The sequence below is a fragment of the Ptychodera flava genome, chromosome 22 (assembly GCF_041260155.1).
Source record: "Ptychodera flava strain L36383 chromosome 22, AS_Pfla_20210202, whole genome shotgun sequence".
Lineage (NCBI taxonomy): Eukaryota > Metazoa > Hemichordata > Enteropneusta > Ptychoderidae > Ptychodera > Ptychodera flava.
The window spans coordinates 32688888-32710923 of record NC_091949.1 but is presented as its reverse complement, the minus strand read 5'-3'; the positions used below and the strand labels follow the sequence as shown (position 1 = coordinate 32710923).

At 36.6% G+C, this 22036-nt stretch overlaps 1 protein-coding gene across 1 annotated transcript in view; it reads left to right on the top strand.

The window, feature by feature from the left end:
* LOC139123212 (ethanolamine-phosphate phospho-lyase-like) overlaps positions 1 to 22036 on the top strand; it is a 42471-nt gene that overhangs the window by 936 nt on the left and 19499 nt on the right. The window contains exons 2-8 of the mRNA XM_070689324.1: positions 4142 to 4260; positions 10232 to 10391; positions 11417 to 11491; positions 12248 to 12341; positions 16494 to 16607; positions 19193 to 19275; positions 20749 to 20849. Of these exons, the coding sequence (XP_070545425.1) occupies positions 4142 to 4260; positions 10232 to 10391; positions 11417 to 11491; positions 12248 to 12341; positions 16494 to 16607; positions 19193 to 19275; positions 20749 to 20849 (746 nt within the window). The remainder of the gene's footprint in view (positions 1 to 4141; positions 4261 to 10231; positions 10392 to 11416; positions 11492 to 12247; positions 12342 to 16493; positions 16608 to 19192; positions 19276 to 20748; positions 20850 to 22036) is intronic.

The following is a 22036-nucleotide window of genomic DNA, read 5'->3' as shown; positions in this document are numbered from 1 at the left end:
AGTGACGATGGCCATCGTCGATCCACCTTCGAACCGTATTCCAAAAGTGAAAGGGTGGGTACGGCTACATTGTCCTCCACAGGCTATGGTCTCTCATACCCTCTGCCCACGTCCATCCTTGACATGACGACTCTCTATATTATTATCCTGCTTTCGAAGGTCATGAACTTCTCACCTTGAATACCATATGATTGCAATGGGCGCAACAATGCAATATGCAAATCACATTCGTTTTTCGCTATCATATAGCATTCTTCAACACACATTGATCAACTTTCTTTCACTTGTCAAATAAAGTTTCCTGGAGAATCCCTTGCCAAACGTGATCTGATTGTGTGAAGCCAATGACATATGGTTGAGTGAAATACCCAGGAATAAGAAACATGGCCATATTTGGCGATGTCGTCTCCATTTTCTGGACTAATGTATCACTATGGAAGTGTCAGATGATCTTCATGTGACAGTTTTCAAAAGATTTCCATGGTTTGGAAGTTCTTGTCAGTATAGCTTCTTAGAATTTCCCTGAAACGGTAGACTTTCCAAAAGTCTGTGTGTATACAAATATCAAAACAGAGTAAATTGAAGGAAAAACTTCAGCTGACTCTTGTGTTGATGGTGAGGCAATCGCGAAATTGAACCAATCATAGACTCCGTTTTTAAAGTCTATGAACCATTGTATTTTGGCGTACTGTAACTCTCTTCAGATCGTTTGGCGAGCGTGATAGCCATCCAGTAATTAACCACTTCGTCCAGCCAAGAAAAGCCAACAACTGGTGGGCCAGTCTACTGCAATAGTAACCAATGATATAATGTGGATACCAACTGACCAACCGAAAGGTTGAATGAAGTTGCTATATTAATTTTAGACATCAAGAGATGAAACCTGGAAGGCCAAAAGGGCTGGTACTCCTTGGTGACACTCCTTATTTTTAGGCATTTGTCCTTAAACATGTAAACCTTAATTAGCCTATAATCTCTACCCTAACATTGCGTTTGATCCCATGCATTGAGTGACATCTGTAGGAGTTGAACAACCCAGCGGACAGGTATGTTCAAGGGACCATTTGTACCACCAGTTTGAACCACCAGTATTTGCTTCATTTGCCATTCACCGTGCACTGGAACCCTGCACGGGCCACCAGCAAGTTTCCCATTCTTCTCAAAATATTAATGTATTCACTAGGTTTATTTGGGATCATTATACATTATGAAGCCATAAACTGTGGAGTGGAACTGTCTAAGGTTTAGCCACCTGTTCATGTTGGTACAGCACAGATACACACATCTACTATACGTTTTGGTACTATTACAACTCAAATTCAAATACTTGTAAACTTCGCATCAATAATAAAAACTGATAGTCAATGAAAATAGATGATGATTGTAAAATCTAGTGCATGAACCCGTTTCCTCCCAGACACAATCACTGCCCAGTCAGTCATCTGCAAAGTCAATAGAAAGTGGTATTTAGCAACCATACTTACATCACCTACTTGGCTAAATATGTTATATCAGCTTTAGTCGGTAAAAATCATGTTTATAGTATGTTTACATGGTCTTCAAATGTTCAATATTTTACTAAAATGCACTACATTGGACACGTTGTTCTTCACTAGCTTTAACAAACTTGATCTGGTGGTGAAACATGAACTTGGCAGGATAAGAGTTAATGATAATACTGACTTCCCAGTTTGCAAAGAACATCAGACAAATATCGATGGATAAAAACAAAAAATTAATGAAATGAAGCCATATAAAACTGAGTGAAAAGGTAAGCTTTCAAATTGACATTCAAACCGAAAACTGTCAACGGTTCTAGCTGCCTTAATTTCCATTGGCAAATCATTCTGAGTGTTGGGCACAAACAAACAAGCACTATCTTATTGAAATTACCACAAAGTCATATTAAATGTAATTTCTCAATGGATCGCAGGTTGGTGAATATAATTTAACCAATTCTCTCAAATGAACAGGTGTGTGTCTATGACCAACTTTGATAGTTACAAGAGTATTTTTAATTTAATGTGGGCATCTACCGATAGCCAATGAACATCTTTACAATTGGAGTGACTTGATCAAACTTACATGTATGAGAAACTTATCTCACTGTAGCATTCTGAAGAGACTAGAGTTTAGCAAGTTGGCCCTAGGAATATCAAACAAAAGACAGTAGTTGGGATGTTACAAATGCATGGACAAGGAGATCTATCAAATACATGTAGTTTATAGTCAGACATGCAACCATCCCGATTTGAAATAGCACTAAGATTCCTGTCTGAAACTGAAGGAATAATATCACATGGCCAATTCTCAGAGATCACTACCTAGCTTTGCCACATTAGATTTCAAACATGATGAGAAGTGAACGACTTCTGTCTTGTCATCTTTCAGTACAAGCATTTTGTTAGCAGTTTTAGATGAAACTTTGTTAGCCATCGGATTTGGACATATTTTACTGCCATGGTTAGACAAACTGTAGACAGTAGAAACAGGTCTTTTTTCTAATGTCTATGAACCTGCACTCTTAAGCCATATGGCTTTAATAGGAAAAGTGGAGAGTAGGATGAAGTGGTTTTGGGTCAAGATTAATTTTGGCAAAGTTGTTATCAAACAAAGAGTAAACCCTTACACACAGTACAACCATGCACGCTGTTGTTCATGTCAACGGTTCTAGCTGACGGTTGTAGCAGGAACTCAGATCAAAATTACACCATGGCATCAACTGTTCATATGTAAGTCTGTACCAGGTGGAGGAGAGTAACTGTGATGTAGCTATGAAATCACACTGACATAACCTACATCTGATTGAACTTCTCTAATTCGATGATATATGCATACAGGTATCAGTGTGCTAATGAGAACCCAGCGTTGCTAATTGTAGTATCAAGGGACATTTTACGAGGTGGAAACACAAGAAATCATTATATTTTGTAGTTGAATATTTTGTCGCAGAACCTATGAAAATAATATTCATCACATCCTCAGGTAATAAGAAGTGTGAAAGACTCTTAGCAGGTTTCTAACACCGGGGAGTTTGACATTTGTAAAATGAAATCTGTAGCACAAAAAATTAAACCCATGACCTTCATTGCCGATGTTAGCCAATATACAAAAGATGCTGTGAATACATGTACGATGTTGTATTTTCGTATGATTTTGTATATACAAATAGATTCCCCAACACTCACAGTTTATATTGGTTCAACATAGGGTCAGTAATTTGTAGCTTCTAAGACAATCAAGAGGTTGATTGTGCCAGATGTAATAATTAATTTGGCAAACTTTGTCGCATATTCACCGCTTACTCCTTGCCTTTCAAAGTGGCTCACGATAAAAGAAGTCTTGAATTTCAGTTTAAACTTCATCATATCTTGTACACAAGATATGATCTCTACAGAAGGATTGCAGACCAGACTTTCCCCTCTGCTCCTTTTGTAACAGCAATGACCAAAAATTAAACCCTTTATTTTACTCATGTAAATTCTCTGTCACCTGGGACAAGTTTGATAATTTGTACAAAGAGTCTCTTATTTTTGTTGTGAGACCAAGCCTTCATGGTGTTCTTTTTGATGACATAAATGCTCCAGTCACTTATGATCATCTCTAACTTTGAGTAGAACAGTTTGCTTATGCAATGAAAATGAATATATAGGAAACCACTACTTGCTCTGTGTTTGCTATTACAATTACATGTACCAGTTTATGAAATTGTTCTGGAAAAAGACATACTTGAGATACATTGTTTTAAATGGATTTAAATACTACCAACGATAATCGATAATTGAGAGCTGTACCATTCCACTATTCTTCTTTACTCTTACCAATAAAACATATTCAAATATAAAAAGGCACGTTGTTACTATTTTCAGCCTTCCTATATGTTGCTGTACATATGCTGTTACTCTTTGCTTCGTTTCACCAACAATGTGCAAATTTTAATTTCATCGTATATTTCGGCTACTTCTGTATATCAGACATCATGGATTAAATTTTATGTTATGCTTGTATTATATGTTCATAATGTATATATTTTAAATATTTAACTTTATTGCATCATATGAATTTTGTTGTTGCTTTACTATGATAACAATGTTCACAAAAGTAACTTGTATCATCTCCATGTTTATGTCGCATTTCCCAGGGAATCCTGCAAGTTGTTCTTCAAATCCAGTCCAGTCAAGATTGTGAGAGCCCAAGGGCAATACATGTACGATGAAAAAGACAATCGGTACCTGGACTGTATCAACAATGTTGCACATGGTAAGTGGCATTACTCCATGGGAATACTGCCTTCCCAAGATAAAATAATAGCATAGAAAGCTCATGCATGTAGATACACATATGTGTTTCTCTTGTTCTCAATTTTCTCTTCACACAATTGTCTTTCTGAGAATTGTTACTTTGACTGTAAAAAGTTTAGAGTCAGGCAGAATCATATTATATGATATTGTGCAGTAAGAAGATGTTAAATCTCTCCTAGTGTGGAAACTCTAACTGTGTTGTCGTGACTGTACCCCATGGATAGCAGTAATTAGCAAAACTGTGAAGCCTCACATGATAATTTTTCTTTGCAATGTCATTATTTTTACTATTTCACTCAAAAACAAGAGACATTTATAGACAGATTCCCCACAGTGATCACAAAGGAGCTCTTTCTTTCCTTTGAAAACATGCACAGGCTGTGAAGCAGTGATTGTACCAGGGTGCACAATTGTGCAAGTGGTCACCTTCCTATTTCAGTGTTTTCTCAATGTCCCCTTTCCTTGAAAACACCGGGGGGGGGGGGTCTGAATGAGGGGTATCACAATAAATTATGCAAATTGAATTATGCAAATTAAGGGTTACTAAGGTATTAATACATGAAGCATGTTGAGGTTGAAATGTGGGTCAAATCGTGGTGATAGAGGGACTGTGGTCAAATATTAAATTTGGTTTGAGCAAACGTTGAAGTCTTTCAATTTCAAGGTGCATACTACCTTCATTAATGCGTCATGGTGTAAAAATTTAAATATGCAGCAATTTCATTAGTTTATTCAATAATGATACTTAGCTGTAAATTTTGATAAAAATTAATGAAAAGTTACATGAGAGAGACAGAAGTGGTTTGGGAAAACAAATGTTCATGTATCATTGAATCTAGCTTTTGGACAAGGTACAAGCACTTGTGTATTTTGAAACCTTGTTTTGCTTTATTATTATTACAAACATGTTGTGCTCATGTGATTTTACATGTACGTGTGTCCCTGTTAAAAAGGTCAACCCCCCTCCCCCATGTTCGACTCAAATGGTCAGTGTTTTAGACCCCATGTGTCAGAGGCATAATAGCAAGACCAATGACGTTACTTTGTGCAGGTCTGTCCATCGATCTGTCTGTAGACCAAATTTGTGGAGCTCATAACTCAAAAATTGTTGCACCAAATGTGACCAGCTTAGATATGAGGAATGTTTGGATGATTGTCTCATAGATGTGCCTTGAAGAATTATGAAAACCTTATATACAACAATGATTTTCTATAAATTTCAAAAATGTCCATGAGTGACAAAGTTATCTATGATAATTGGTATATATTTTGGTAGGGATAGTGCATTCAATATTTGTTCAAATTAACATAAAATTTGCATATTTTGAGAATTTTGGTCACTTTTTGTGAAAAGTTCTCTTCAGGGTGATTTCTCCTATAGGTCTTGATTTGGACTTAGGATGATCTGATTAACATATAAATCTAAACGATGAAGACATTGGAATATGTAAATACTGGCCCTAATTTTGTGATTTTTTATCAAAACATGATATTTTTCAGAACTACGTGTGTAATATCTTTAAAGGTATTCGTAGGGTCCTATGAGTAATTCAATTTAATTTGTGAAAATTATTATGACATTTGCTCATGCAAATTTTAATGTAAATTTTCTCTTTCTTTCGTCCAAACATCATATTCTTCATAAAATGCTGGTCCAACAGCTTTCAAATTTTGTTTATTGGTTCCCAGGGTTTACATCTCCAATGGAAGATAAAGTGTTGAGTGGACACTAAATTAGGTTAAAAAGATCAAGCTTTATGATGACCTCATTTCTTTAATGCATTTTTGTGAAGTGTGCACACAGATTACAAATTCCTTGTTGATGGTAAGGCCAAATTAAAAAAATGTCTGCAGACCCTAGACATGTTTTTCATATTGTCAAAAATTTCAAGTAAATCCATTCTGTTTTACAATATTTTGTGGGTGTCAGCAAGTTACTAGACACACACAATTTTTTTTGCCTTACTATTGAAAAAATATCTGGCTGTAAGAAGTTTTCAGGTGGGTTATTGTTTTACTTCATATTCTCACCTCCATGTGGCGATAAAAGGCTAGTAGCTGTAATTTTTAACCCATCAATGAATTCACTTCTCCAAGACTGTTGGTACAGAAACTTTGATGTACAGGTCAATGAGAGATGATGACACTCAGGTTATTTTTCCAGTGTTGAAATTTGCTTTTGTACAATATTTGTGGCCAATTTTCCCCTTTTTAGTCAAACATAATCTTTCTAATGGCGTGTACCTGAACTAGGTCAGTGTGTTGAAATGTTCCATAGATGGGAGGACAAAGCTAAAGATGCGTGATCTTTTAAGCATTATCAAAATTGCACTCTGGTTGAACTGTTCAGCTACACGTTGCAAATGTGCTAAGTCATCACATTCAACAACTGTTCCAAATAAATCTATGTCAAAAATAGACATGCTTATCTAAACCTAATGTGAATGGCATGTTTAAAAAAAGAGCAAATATCAGCCTTGATATGAGCAGATAAATAACTTTATCGCATGCCGAAAAAGTAGTTTACATTGTCTGATAAAGAGGTCAGAGAAAAATACATACTTTGGTTGCTACAATTGATCAGGCCTCTACATAAACATTAGAAACAGACCAGAGGGAGGCACAGCATTCTCACACTCTGCTCCACTAAGTCTGTTTCTGTCACCCAACAATAATGCTTATTTTTATGTTTATATATTTATTGCTTGATTTATAGATTGTTTTGTCATCTTTTCTAATATCATTTCAATAATTTGTTAAGTTTGATAGAAATTGAAAGCATATCAGAATTTTTTCACACACCGGTATATTATTTCTACAGTTGATTCATTGTGTTACTATGAGTGTCTGACAATGGTATTATATCAACCATTGGGAGAAGGTGTACATGCATTTGTAAACAAAGTGCTTTTGCAGTTTTGGTCCCCCTTGTATATAAAGATTTGATAAAGTTTCTTGTATGGTTTAATAAGTAAAGTGCAAGTTCAATGCCAGGTCAATATTGGTTTTCTTTGCCCTTGATATGTTGGCCTCTTCACCCAAACAACCTGTAAACATCTCAACAATCAATATTGATAACAATGGATATGGACCAAACCACTGAGGTGAAAGGGTGAAGGAAACAATAAATGGATCTATTTTATGAGTAAAATTTGCTCTTACTCTTCAATGGACCCATGGAAAGCATGTGGCAAGATCATTCCTGTGTACTTAGTCTCACCAGCAGTAATGCCATCATGCTGTGTATGTATATGTATCACCTGAAATCATGGCTGCCAGCTGATTACTTAGTTATTAGCTACTATATACTATAGTCTGTGGAAGCTGTTGGGATGGGTATGCGTCCGGTGTCAGTCTGTATGTATGTATGTATGTCCGTTTGTGAGGCGTCCGTCCACCCAAATATCTTGAGAACCGCAGTACTTACTGATTTGATATTTGTTGTGTAGATGCAAAATATGATTCTGAGAAACTTTTTTTTTTAATTTTTTGATATTGTTGAAAATATGCAAATTAGCGCAAAAAAAGGGCGTTTTTGGTAAAAAATCTTCTACTTCATAACCGCTTGTCAGACAGCTTTGAAATTTGGTATACAGGTCCCCAAGGATAACCCAACATAGATTTGTTCAAATTGTGATGAAATATGCAAATGTGTATTTTTAAGGAATTTTTTTGTCATTTTTGGTCAAAAATTTATTTCATCAAAACCACTCATCTGACAGCTTTGATATTTGGTACACAGGTTCCTACAGATGAACTTAATATGATATATTAAATATATGATAAAAACTGCAATTTTGTACTTTTGGCGCAATTTTTGCCATTTTTGGTCGAAAAATGTATTTCACAAAAACTACTTGTCTGATGCCTTTGATATTTAGTATACAGGTTCCTAGGAGTTGTCTTAGTGTAATATATTGAAATTTGATAAAATCTTCAATTTTTGTATTTCTTGGTCATTTTTTGTCACTTTTGGCTCAATTTTTGCCATTTTTTGGTCAAAATCTTTGATATACAGAAATGTAGGGTTTATCTTAATGTAATATATTGAAATTATGATGCAGTCTTCAATTGTGACTATTTTTGCAGCTAATTTTGCCATTTTTGGTCAGACCATCCTGAAATGAGCTATCAAAGATACCCACCTTTGTCATCAACACGTGTCACAAAAAGTTATTCTCTCTACATAACACAGCGGAGCTCTGTTGACTGTTAGGTTGCTTGTTTTTTCAAAACCGCTGGTCAGACAGCTTTAATATTTGATGTACAGGTCTCTAGGATGATCTTAGTGAGATATTTCATACAGACAGGAAATACTCAATTTTGTATCCATGTCTATAGTAGCTTCAGAGACATTGGCCCTATGTTTGTCATATTTCAGACTGAAGTGTACATTTCACATGAACAAACCCTGTCAAAATATTCTGACCGTTTCCTTAGAAGTATCTTTTGAAGATAATATGAGGTTATTACGAAAATATCGCAAAGGATGCACAAGGACATAGGCGCAGCGTATTGCCCGACGCGAAGCGGAGGGCGATGCGTGGCGTCAATGTCCGAGTGCATCCTTTGCAGTATTTTCTTGATTACCTTATTATTATACATCTTACATTCATGACTGGGGCATCAAATTGTCAGAGTAGTGACCATTTTCGTGCAATGTCAACAATTTTTCTTCCGATTTTATCACACCAGTGTGGAACACTATCTACGATGCTCCTGCAAGTTTTGGAGTGTGTGCACTACATACGCATGATACGTACGTACTTACAGAGCACACGCGAGACATGTTCTGGCACTCTTCCAATGGGTCCCTTGAAACTGTTCAACAGTGAACGTGCAGATACAGCTGCAGGGGATGGGGCGCCTGGAAACCGTTCGTGTTACGGAACGGGCCTTCCGTACAGCTTATTTAGCGCACGCAAAATTCTATTGTTCTTGATGGTAGATGTATAATAATGAGTAGTATCTTTATTCTCTGCAGCAGAATTCTGATCAGCAAATATGATATAGGAATTGAAGAAAGCTGAGCGTCTGTTTTGAGATAAATATGCTTGTTTTTGGTGCAGGCCATACTTTTTATTGATCAATATAATCTTGAAGCAAAAGAAGCACCATGTGACTACATCCAAAAAGTGACCGCACATGCAGATGATTTTATCAGGATTCCCTAAATTAATGAGTAAATGAAGCATTGCATGTTTGTTTGATCAGGTACAAGGTAACCTCACTCAAACCCTTGAATACTAGCTAACAAGGTTTTCCTTCAGGACCTCTAGCTGTTTGGACTCTTTCCCTAACCAATGACTCCCCTAACCCAATGACTCCTGTAATTTAATGACTCCCTAGGTAACCAATTATTAATGCAAAATGTTGTAAGTCCACGTGATAACTTTATGATGATTCTGTTGTACTCTTTCACAAGTTGAACCTTAGTAGGAGGAAGTGGTATGAAAATGTCACCAAATCCATCATTCATGCCCATTCCTGCACACACACACAAGGCCCAATTGTATCTTAGTCGGCACAGGGATTCAAGCCATTTCTGCATACACACAGAAGGCCCAACTGTATCTTAGTTAACAAGAAGATTGAAGCATACAACAATACAGGGAAGGAGAGACACTGATGTGAAAGATTCGGCTAATGTGCAGCATTGAATGAGCTGTTATCCAATTTAGTAGCTGAATCTTACCAATATAATTAAAACAATACAAATAGATTCCCTAAGTCGCTGTGAATAGTGACAATGGACCAAACAGAGAAACAGCTTATTCAATGCTGCACATCAGCAGAAAGATTCAGTGTCCTTAACCTTTACCCCATTATCCCTGGCATGGAGATTCACCTGTAGTGCAATGGTGATGAATAAATATTACCACATTTTCTCAAGTATTGCCATGACAACACTGACATCTTTGTCATTTCAGTTGGACATTGTCATCCTGAAGTGGTCAAGGCTGGAACTGAACAGATGAAAACTTTAAACACAAATGCCAGATTCCTGCATGATAACCTAGTCAAGTACGCTGAAAAACTCACCAGTTTGTTTCCACCAAAACTTTCAGTATGCTACTTTGGAAATTCTGGGTAAGTGTCAAAATATTTTTTACATTTCTGAAAACAAATAAAATATAATAATTATAATAATAATGATAATGAGTCAAAATATTCTCTACATTTCTTAAAATAATAATAATAATAATAATAATAATGATAGGGTCTAACCAAACTACACGATACCTTGCTAGGTATATGGGGCTAACTAGTACCTTAGCCTAGTCTCAATCTATAGAATGAAGTCATATTATCAAAATATCAAGGACAGAAGATTTGTGTGCTTAGGTAAAAACCTTTTTAACTGATAGCCCGTCATCCATCATGCTACCAAGTCAGCAGAAAGCCATATTTTGTTAAAACCTAATTTCCCTTACTTTGCAAGTCTCATATGCCAGTACGAAAAATGCATGTGCTCATCTGGGTGGTGTTCACACGATTACAAGCAACCAAAACAACATGGTGTCTTTAACTGGACATGGTTGACTATTGTGTTTGGACACTACTGAATTTCACCAACTTGGTACTGTAGGATAATGGCCCCTGAATGCCAGCGCTTGACATCCTGTTAATGAATGCAATGTCCAATGACTTGACAGGATTAGGATTAAACAACTTTTTCAAAATTTCAAGAATTGGTTTGATGTGAATAATGTGCCATCACTAAAATCCAATTAAAAAACCTTTTTTGCAAGTTTCTCATGGTCATCAGCTTTGTCTGATTTTGCTTTAGTAGTGTACGTTGCAGTTCACTATCCTTTTATAATTTTAAAATCACTTTTTGGTGATGTTGTAATGTAAAAGAGTCAACATGTTGTTTGTTTGAAAATGCAGACTTTGAACAAATTTTAATGACAGTGCTGTACATGATATGAAGATAGCTGATATATCAAGTCATTAAGAAAACTCACAGAATTGTATAAAGTCATTTCTGCTTATGATCCAAAGCCAGTGCATAGAAAATTTCCTTATTTATACTTTGATTCATGAAACCACAAATAGTTATGCCAAAAACGTTGTAGCCTGCTAACTTGTATAATTGTATTCATATTCCACAGTTCGGAGGTAAATGATTTGGCCATCCGCATCGCAAGGACACACACCAAAAAGAAGGACATGGTTGTTTTAGATCAGTAAGTGGCAATTTTATATGATTCCCAATAATTGTTCTGCTGACATACACACATGGTGTCTGTGTTTCTTCTCTATGATTTCATGTGGAAATGACGTTGACCTTTCCCCAGGGGTCACAGCTCACCTTATTCATGAGGATCAATACAGTGAGAGCCCAGGGAATCAAGATTGATAGGAAAATGCTTGTTAATAGATGTTGCATCAAATCCACTGAAACCCATTGCAGTAACACATGTGGATGCAGGATATATGTTTTAGATTGGGAAAGTAAAACCAGACTTTACCAAGCCATACATCATCAGCCACAAACTCCTGTCCTGCTCCTCAAATCCAGAACATTGAACTAATATATCCAGTATTTATATTACAACTAATGTGCAGCACTTCATAAGCTTTCAGTCAATTGGTTTACAGAAACATGTTGTATTGAAACATTTCAAAACAGACAATCAGCTTCGCACAAAAGCCCGAGTTTGATACTCCTTAAGTTGCCTTTAATAATGACAATCTACTGATCAGATATAACCCCCCAAGTTGCTGTTCATTGGCAGTGCCGGGTGCACCCACGCCGTTGTGTATGTACCCTTGTACGTACATAGAAGACTCATGCATGAAACTAGACCAATTAATGGAGAGAACTCATTGTAAAGAAAGATAATATATTTTTTAAATGAATGTTGAGTTGAATTCCGTCACTGCAAATGTTTCACCATATTCCACTGATACAACTCCTGTCTGCTATGTTCTATATTTAGTGCATACCACGGCCATTTGGTGTCACTGATTGACATTAGTCCGTACAAGTTCAATGCTGAAGGTGGAGAAGGCAAGAAGGACTGGGTACACGTGGTAAGTAGTAGATTCACACCAATTATTTAACCCTTTCACCCCATTTCCCTGTCTAGAAGTCCAACTTTACCATAGAAAACAATGGGATTGGACCAAACCACGGTGATGGAAGGGTAAAAGCAGGAGTTTGCAATCGCTGGTTCTCGCATTAGTGCCAGTAGACATTGACTATTCGCATGCCGTAAGTCCATCGTTTGAAAGTTGTGTGCAGTTAGACTGTTTGTTCAGAGATGAAGCAGATAACAAACCTGCCCCTTAAAACTCAGTCATTGGCTGTCATCGGTATATCACAGGCTACATTGTAATATACTCTCAATAGAGTTTCTGTAGCTTCAACACATCATTTCTGCCAAGGCATTCAAGCTTGGTTTATCCTTTTATCTCCCTTTTGTCACATATAATCACAAGAGCACTTAAACAAAGATCGAGGGTCTATTCAAGCAAATTAATTTTATTAGTCAAACCTAATGTGCAATGAGATGGACACTCATCCTTCTTACTAGAATACAAAGTAATACCCTTCAAATTAGCTAGCATATTCTTCTCTACGTTTTTGTGCACTTTGATTGACAATAAAAAACAAAGTAAGCAAAGGTCATCTCACAGTGTCTGTACACTCCTGAAAAGTCATTGACTTTTAATTTAAAGTGAAAGGAGTCATTGAAAATAAGATGTCCCCGAAAATTGATGTCAGCCATGATTTTTGAAAAATCATAAATTGATTGGTCATGTTATAAACTTGATAAGTAAAGTGATATACAAAACTGACACCAGAAAATTGATACCTGGAAAATGGTATTTTAGAGCTAGAAAATTGCTGAAAGAAGTCCTTGAAAGTCCTTGACGTTGTCTCAAAGCCAGCTACACGCATGCACTTCTAGATTTCTGTCAACAGTGTTCAAGTGCAGGGTTTGTGAACATCACTGCCATAATTCAAAGTTTATACACAGAATTCAGTGTGTCACTTCTTGTACTGTATGCTGCAAAAATTGTTCTGCCGTGAACAGGAAGGAGGAAATATCACAGAATTTGCAGTCTAATCAGTTCTGGACAAGTTTGTCAAAGTACCACAGGAAATGCCTGCTATCTGTGATACTACTTCACACACATTTGACAAGTGGTAATTTTTTAACCCACAGGTGTTAGGAACAATTATGATATCTTTACCGCACTTGTCAGAGGTTATACTTGGGCAGGGGCTTATACTCAGGTGACACATGTTATCTGCCATACATGCTTAATTTATGCTAATTTATGCACAATTATTGAACACCACTCGAACTTGCAATTACTTTCAAAAAGTGACTGCTATCCAAAGAAATTACTAACAAAGTTTGTATTCTCACTATCTCATGTACTGGCATGCCACAATGACACTGATGCTGATTGACAACCATATCCAACTTAAAGAAAGCAAAACTTAGCAAGATTTCATAGCATAACTGACACAGTATTTTATATCGCTGTTTCAAATCAAACTGATTAAACAATCCCTGGATACAGAAGTGCAGTGATAATATGGGTGATATTTCTACTTGAATCATATCTTGAAATAAAAAATTAAACTTGGGACAAAGACGTCATGTATGCTGCCGATCAACTGCATAGTGTAAACTCTGAACCAGCATGCATAGGGCTGCCGGTGAAAGCAACTCAACTTTCTATGTCAAAAGGTTAACATCTTATAAAAACAAAAACAGAAAGAGATAATTTTGTAAACAGTACTATTTTTAATCAGGTTGCCTGCTATTCTTTCATGGCTAAATCCCAGTCCATAACAGCGGTGAAGCTGTTTTCCCAATATTTGCAGCAGAACATTGTGTGTAGTTCTCTTGGGATCATCTGTTCAACTCAAAAAACATCTCAGTGTGACTGTAAATTGCTCTAGCAGTAACCATGAAATGTTGTTTGTGTTGTCTCAATGGTCAAGCTTTGACCTCGCAATCAAATGTTAATATTGCAAAATCTATGAAAACAAGTGACCATTTCAGAGAAGTTTTGATTAGATAGCCTCATTAGGTTTGGTTCTGAAGATTGCATGATTATCACTGGCATTCTTGTAATCTGAGCAAGGGAGTACGGAAACATTTTAAAGCAAGTATAGGCACATTGCATGAGACAATGTAGAGACATACACCTTACTTCTGATGGACTCTCAAGAGTTATATCAGTGTGACAAAATAGGCTGCGCTTGCTGAAACAGACTTTTTTCCTAGCAGTGTGCAAGCCAATGGCAATTTCATGGTCAAAGATTTGTGACAATATCCTGAAAAAGGTGAAACTGCTAAATGTAATTTTTCATTCCCGGTGGTTTGTATTCCTGATGTGTTGCTTACTGTCAATAAAACAAGAAGAGGACTGTGTGTATGTAGAAGCTAACATCGGAAATTTTAATTTTTTGGCTTTTAAATCTTCTAAAATTAAGAAAAGCTAATAGCTTTTCCGTATTTTTATTCGTGGGGGAAACTTTAATGATGTATCATCAATTACAGCAAGTCTTGCGTTTGGTTGTAGTTTACAGTAATTGTATCTTATACCAAGTGTTAGTGTTCAGGCAAGCTATTTTGATTTTCCGTGTAGCACAGGGATATTTGCTTGGGTACCATCCTTTGATTGGTGAAAGCCATTATAATGCAATTAGTGAGAGTAACAAGAGAAATCGTGTGAAGTGAGATCAAGCAATCACATCTGTCAATACAGCTAATTTCCTTTCTGATGAGGGGCCTGGTGTCGTGTCCCTAATGAGGGAGTGGGCATAATGCCATTATTCGCTGAGAAAACATGCTGATTTGGTGTTGATTTGATGCTCATCTTATGATCCAAAAATCTATCAGCTTTTGAAAGGCTCATCAAGAATGTTGCCTTGATTGATTCCAATGACAAGATGGAAATCACTGATAAGAAATGGTGAAAGTTATCTGTCAGAATAAAGTGATAAGTGATGTAAATTGGGGAGATAATGAGTCTGGTTTCTTGTTGAAGTGTGTACTGTGTCATATTTTACGTCGTTCTTATACAAGTTCAAGTACAACTTGAAACAAGTGTCAAAGGAAGAGTGCTGTCACAGCTTTGATTTGACCACCGGAGCTCAGAGGGGCCACTTCACGCATGAAAATCCTATGAAAATTCAATTTTCTAGTGTTAAAGTGTACTAGAGTACAGCTGTAGGCATAGTTTAGCATAACTCATCGTTAATGCCCTAATATCTTCCCAGATCGTGTTAATGAGAAAGTTCTAAATTGTGTAAAAATAATAGAATTGTGTGAAAAGAAGTCTTGCTCATAATGACTTTCAGTTGGCTTAATATCATTGTCATTATTGAATCATTCCTATCAGCCAATCAGCTATAGAATAACCTTAGTTTCAGACTCCTTAAGTTGCTGTAAATAATTTAAATCACCCAATCAGAAATGACTTTCTGAGGCACTTCACATCAGCAGGACTGTTATTATGCAGCTGTGCAAACCATAACGTACAGGTGGTTTATTTGAATTTCTTTTGTCAGTTTAGAACACTGGGAACAAAATGTTTGTGGATTTGTTCAGCCCCTTATATTGAGAATTCACTTTTTAGAGGGCCTGCCTGTAACTGTAACTTAAGTTGATATTTCTTTCACTATTTTTGCTTTGCACTTCAATTACTAGTTCTTGTTTTATACGCAGAGCATGTTGAAACACAAACTGTTGGCACAAACCGTTGGCAAGCTTGCCAACACAAACGCCATATGTGGAGAATTCACTGTTATTGTTTATATTTGATTTCTAGCCTGGACCAAAATTCCCTTGTCAACACGACAATGCAGTCTACACATGTACAGACTGAATTGACAAGCTAAATACTGTGTATTTCAACTTGCTATTGAGAATAGAACAAGAAACTGTTGACATTGAAAACAAAAATATGGTAGTGAAAAAAGTAAAAGGTTACAGCCACTGGTCGTTTATGTACACAGTGTCTCTCCATGAGTGTCCTTTCACATCTCAGAAAAAGCCTATAAGCCAGTTGATCTTTACTTGGAAGTCAAGATAAAGAAACACAGGTTTCATAGAATTATCACAGGAACCTAGAAAGATTATACACAATATGCCACCATCAGCAGTTAGTTCATCAGCATGGGTTCAAATCTAATCCCCATGACACTAATTATTACAGGCGCCAGTTCCAGATACATACAGAGGCAAATACAGGGATTTGAGAGACGCGGGTGAGAAATATGCGCTAGAAGTGAAGAAAGTCATTGATGAAGCCACTCGTAATGGGAGACAGGTAACAATCAAGATGTTTCTATGATTTGTTTTTGTCTTTTAAGACTAATTGGATCAGCATCAAGATGTTTTTGATATTACATTAGAGGTGACCTTCAAGCTTTGTAGCAGTATTATTTGCTTTTAAATTTAATATTCCACCGGGATTTATTAGATATCAAGCTGTCCTTGCAGGAAAAATATTTTAAAATACTTTGTCAAGAAAACAACACTGCATTGGAAAGTTATCACACACTGAAATCGATTACAATATGAGAATGTAGATCACAGAGTTGATTTGTTTTTCTTGCAGATTCATGCTCTGTTTATAATGAGTCATTATCATGTGTGATTTGAAACACTTAAATAATTAAAGGACCAGTAGCTGTAACTCCGAAACTTTTTTGATGAGTTTTCACTTTTCTTGTTTTGTACATCAATTATAAGTTCTTCTTCTATCATCAAAAGGTACAGCTACTGGCCCTTTAACAATATCACTTACACAGTTGAGTACTGACATATTGTGCTCGGAGCATTGGATACTATTTGGTAGGGCTGGTACTATTAAAGATATTATTTCTTCCATATTGTATTTGATTAATTTTAATATTGTTCAGTCTTTGCAATGATGTCATTGCATGGAAAATGACATTTTCTAATTCTTGTTATTTGTACATTATGTATCTTCAAACACAAAAGCCTACTCCTCCAAACTCAATATGCTTGTTTCAAGTAAATTTATCAATAAAGTCTTTTCTGTTAGGGCAGTAAGCTGGTAAAGGATACTGGAATTCTCCTGTTATTTAACGGAATCACCCTTAATGCTGTTGTAAAAGCAGAAATGTTCTTGTATATTTTCTGAAATCATTTATATATGTGTTGCAAAACAACAACAAATACTGACCAACATGCAAGGAATCCATACTCTATATCTTGGGCAGCTGCAAACTTGTAGCTCTACAGTGAGGCGGTCGGTGACTTTTGGTTTTTGCATTCTCACTCACCAGCAGCGCTAAAATGCCAAAGGCCCTATAGATTGACAAATAAGGGTAACATCAGTGCAGTGCACTGAAGGTACCAAATATATTCGTTCTACTGTTTATCATTGCGCCTATCTATCAAAACAGAACGTTTCAGAATCATCTACACTAACCTTGTCATATTGGGGGTTTAAAATCACCTGGGACACAGCGATTGCACTCCCCAAAGATGATCGGCAAAACGAAACATTTCGCGTGTGTCTGCTTTGTGGTGAACACAACTGGTATTTGCATATTGTACAAATGGGTGCACTACACTGATATCATGCTTATTAGTCCCCGCGGAAGCGTCCGGCGGGGACTTATAGATTGTGTCCCATCTGTCCATCTGTCAGTCCTTCCTCCTGTCCATCAGCAGCCGTTTCTCTGTTATCCCTGAGCCAATTTTTTTCAAACTGTGTGCAAGGATAAAGTACTGTGGCATACATATGCACGTCAATTTATTTCACGATACTATCCAATATGGCCGCCTGGCAGCCATTTTGTTGCGATTTTTTCATGTTTTTGAGCCATAACTCAACTATACCTGAACCAATTTCATTCAATGTTTGTACACAGATAAAGTACTATGGCACATATATGCACGTCAATTTATTTTGTGATGCAAACCAATATGGTTGCCGGGCGGCCATTTTGTTGCGATTTTTTCATTTTTGAACCATAACTCAACTATCCCTGAACCAATTTCATTCAAACTTGGCACACAGTCATTGTATTGTAGTGTGTATGTGCATCACAATTAATGGTGCGAGCGGGGACTGTGTCATCATGACTTGTTTTCCAATCGATAGGGTCTTTGACATTGTAGCACTACTGGTGAGCATAGTCGTAAAAACAAAAAATCACCGACCGCCTCACCGTAGAGCTACAAGTTTGCATCTATATCTTAGAGGGTGGGGCTGGGGATCCATGTTTTGCTCATGAGGAGAGAATTCTGAAAAAGCAATGAAAACTGTCAGAAGAGATGATTGATAAAAAGGTGATATGCCGTTCATGCCATAATGACGAGGTCTACAAAAACAGGAAAGGTGGAGTAGGCTGGCTGACTCAGTGTAAGATATGTTAAATGACAGATGTGAATTTAGATGACAAGTCAAACATGACTGTGAAAGTGTGCTATGAGGAGAGCTAGTTTTGACACGAATCAAGATTCTTAAGCTCCAATCAAGTTGTTCATTAAATTTTCCTTTGTCTGTTTCTACCCGATTTCACACACGTTCTCACAGTCGTGCTGACCTTGAATCTCACAATATGCCAACTTTACATTTAATCTCCCGATGGAGACCAATTGTCAACTGATTTTGTAGATGTTGAAGTAGACGTGCAGTACTCGAGTGATTTCATCATCTGCCATGAAGATCTTTTAAAGATCAGAGATCAACTGAACAATTTGTCGTCTTTGTAACACATGCAATCCTTGGTTCCAGCATGCTATCTTACAAGTGTTACTTCAACATTGATTATCAGACTTTCAAACAACATTTCCTTCGATATGATATTTACAAAAAATGTCAGTATCTCAAACATGGAATATTCATTACTCTTAATCTTTTTTTTCCAAATACAGGTTGCTGGATTTATACATGAATCATTACAGAGTTGTGGAGGTCAGATAATTCCACCCCCAAATTATCTGAAAAATGCATACAAGTAAGTAACCAATCAGAGTAACCGATTTCAAACGCTAACTGTGACAGTTATCTGGTGACAATATGAATTAATGCTATTCATGAAGTTAAACAGTTGCAGGCACCACAGTTTTAGCAGCTTTATTAAAATGCATAAAAGCTTTTCAACCAGTTCTCAGCTGTATTCTTGCTCTATGTTTGAAACATAGGCAGACTTTAAACCAAATGCTTGTCAACAGAAATGAACTAACAACAGAGCAAAGTGCAGACTGTAAAAAAATTGTTGAAAGCAAAGGTTTACACCATTTTACAGTCAAGGTTGCCAGTGTGCTGGTACTGCTTTCATCAAAATGATACTGTTATGGTCAATGATTAAAGGGCATGTATTGTCCCCCACTTAATATACAATTTTCCCCGTCTGATGAGAAATAGGCTTTCAATTGTTACTACATTATCATACACAGGTTGACTGGACGTCAGGGTAACAGCTTACATTATGTTTACTGAAGGCCCTAAAACAGTCTGTCTAGGCCGAAAGGGAAACAAACTCAATCCTGAGGAAAAACAATCATGCTGTTTACCCTCATGGCCAGTCAATATATGTTTTATAACACACATTCAATTTTCTCACTGAAAATTTCAGAAGTTCCTCTGCCATCATTGGCGTCAGGCGTAGGCAAGACCACCATTTTTGTTTATGCGTTCTGGATGTGTGCATGTAATGACAGTCCCTTAAACAAACCCAGTCAACAGATCTCCTGAACTGTTAACCAGTTAACAGTTTTGGAAACTGTTAACTGGCAACTGGCTCTTTGTATGCATCATTACCAAAGTGATGCATACCTTTTGACATAAAGCAATGAATTGTGACAGAGAGTTTTGACATGGTGTGTTACAACGAAATTGTCAGCCTATCAGATGAAAACCATTATGAACTGAATTCAAGAATCACAGTTATTGACTCATGAAAAGTTCAACAATATTTCAGATGTTGACTGCATCAATCACAGGTTGCTTTACATTTGCTGTTGCATTATAATTTGTCTTGATCTATATACGAAGATACCTAGATCTGCAGTTGTCTATATAGCTAATTTATGAGTGTATCTCCTCGTCAAACACAGCATTCTATTTGTACAATTCAATTTGATAGGAAAGCAGAAGAAACTCTCAAAACGGTGTGATAGGCTAGATACAATACATCGATACTGTTTAGATTGTATCAGCTCATGGCTAATAACTTGCAAAATTGCAAATCAAATGTTGTTGTTGTTATAGGACTAACTCTACCATATTTTACATATGAATATGAGCTTAATTGGTTTCTGCTTGCATTGTATTGCATTGCTTTGGAAATATGTCATCTCATGCAGTCTTTGTGAAGACTTAATAATATTGAGTCTAATGCCAGATGTTAAGATTCTTGATATGTTAAGTTACTCCTGTTGTCAAACAGAAATCTTTAAAGCTCTTTCTTTTGTCTGTCTCATGAAAGGTATGTTCGTGAAAGTGGTGGTGTTTGTATCGCAGATGAAGTGCAGGTCGGCTTTGGCAGGGTGGGCAAATATTGGTGGGCATTCCAATCTCAAGGCCCAGGTGAGTTGTGGTCAGCATAAGACCTCCTTTGTAAAACAATGCAGTCTGCCAATATGAATTTTTGAAAAGTCTACTTGTATTTTTTTGTCTTTTTAGCTCCCATAGCCATATGTATATATGGCAATGGAAGCTATTCTTATAGGCTAGGAAAATGTCTGTATGTATGTATGTCTGTATGTCTGTATGTCTGTGTGTCTGTATGTCTGTATGTCTGTATGTCTGTATGTCTGTATGTCTGTCCGTCAACATCAAAAACTCCAAAACCGCTGTACATTTCATCTTGATATTTGGTGTGTACATGGATGATGGGCTGTAGATGAGATTTTGTTCAAATGAAGTTGTCATTGCCAAAAATATGCAAATTAAGTGAAAAAATGTAAAAACAGTCAAAATTGAAAAAACTCAATAACCACTGAGCAGATTACATGAAAATTAGCATGTAAGTACTTTGGGCTGACATGAAATGATTGTGCGCATCTTGGGTCAGTATCTTGGACTTGCTATTTTTCATGAATTTTTTTTAATTTTCTCCCATTTTTGGTCAAAAAATCTCCTGCTCTGAAACTACAAGTCCGATTGATTTGAAACTTGGTATGGAAGTGCATAGGAGTGACCTTTCCCAAATTTGGGCAAATCGTGGTCAAATTTGCATATTTTAGTTTACATGTCCATAGACTACCATGTATAAGGCAGATCTCCATAGACTCCCATGTATAAGGCCACAAAAAATAAAAATTTAGTTTCTCATCGTATTCATATTGCAAAAAGGATGCAGTGACACAATTTTTAGTCCCCACGGATGAAGTCCAGTGAGCTTATAGATTGGGTCATGTCCGTCTGTTCGTCCATCCGTGAGTCCATCCGTTCACGCAGATATCTCGGATATTTTGACAAAATGTCATGTGACCTTGATGACCTTTGATCTCAAATATACATATTTGTCCATAACTCAGTAACCACAAGTGCTACCACCCTTCATATATGGTATGATGGGACAGCTTATGACGCCACATATTGTACCTCATTAATTATGCACATATCTAATTTTGAGCAAGCCAATAGAGCTAGAGGTCTGATTTTTGGTATATAGGGATAACTTAGCAAAACAATTTTTTTGACAAAATGTCACGTGACCTCGGTGACCTTTGACCTCAAATATACATATTTGTCCATAACTCAGTAACCAC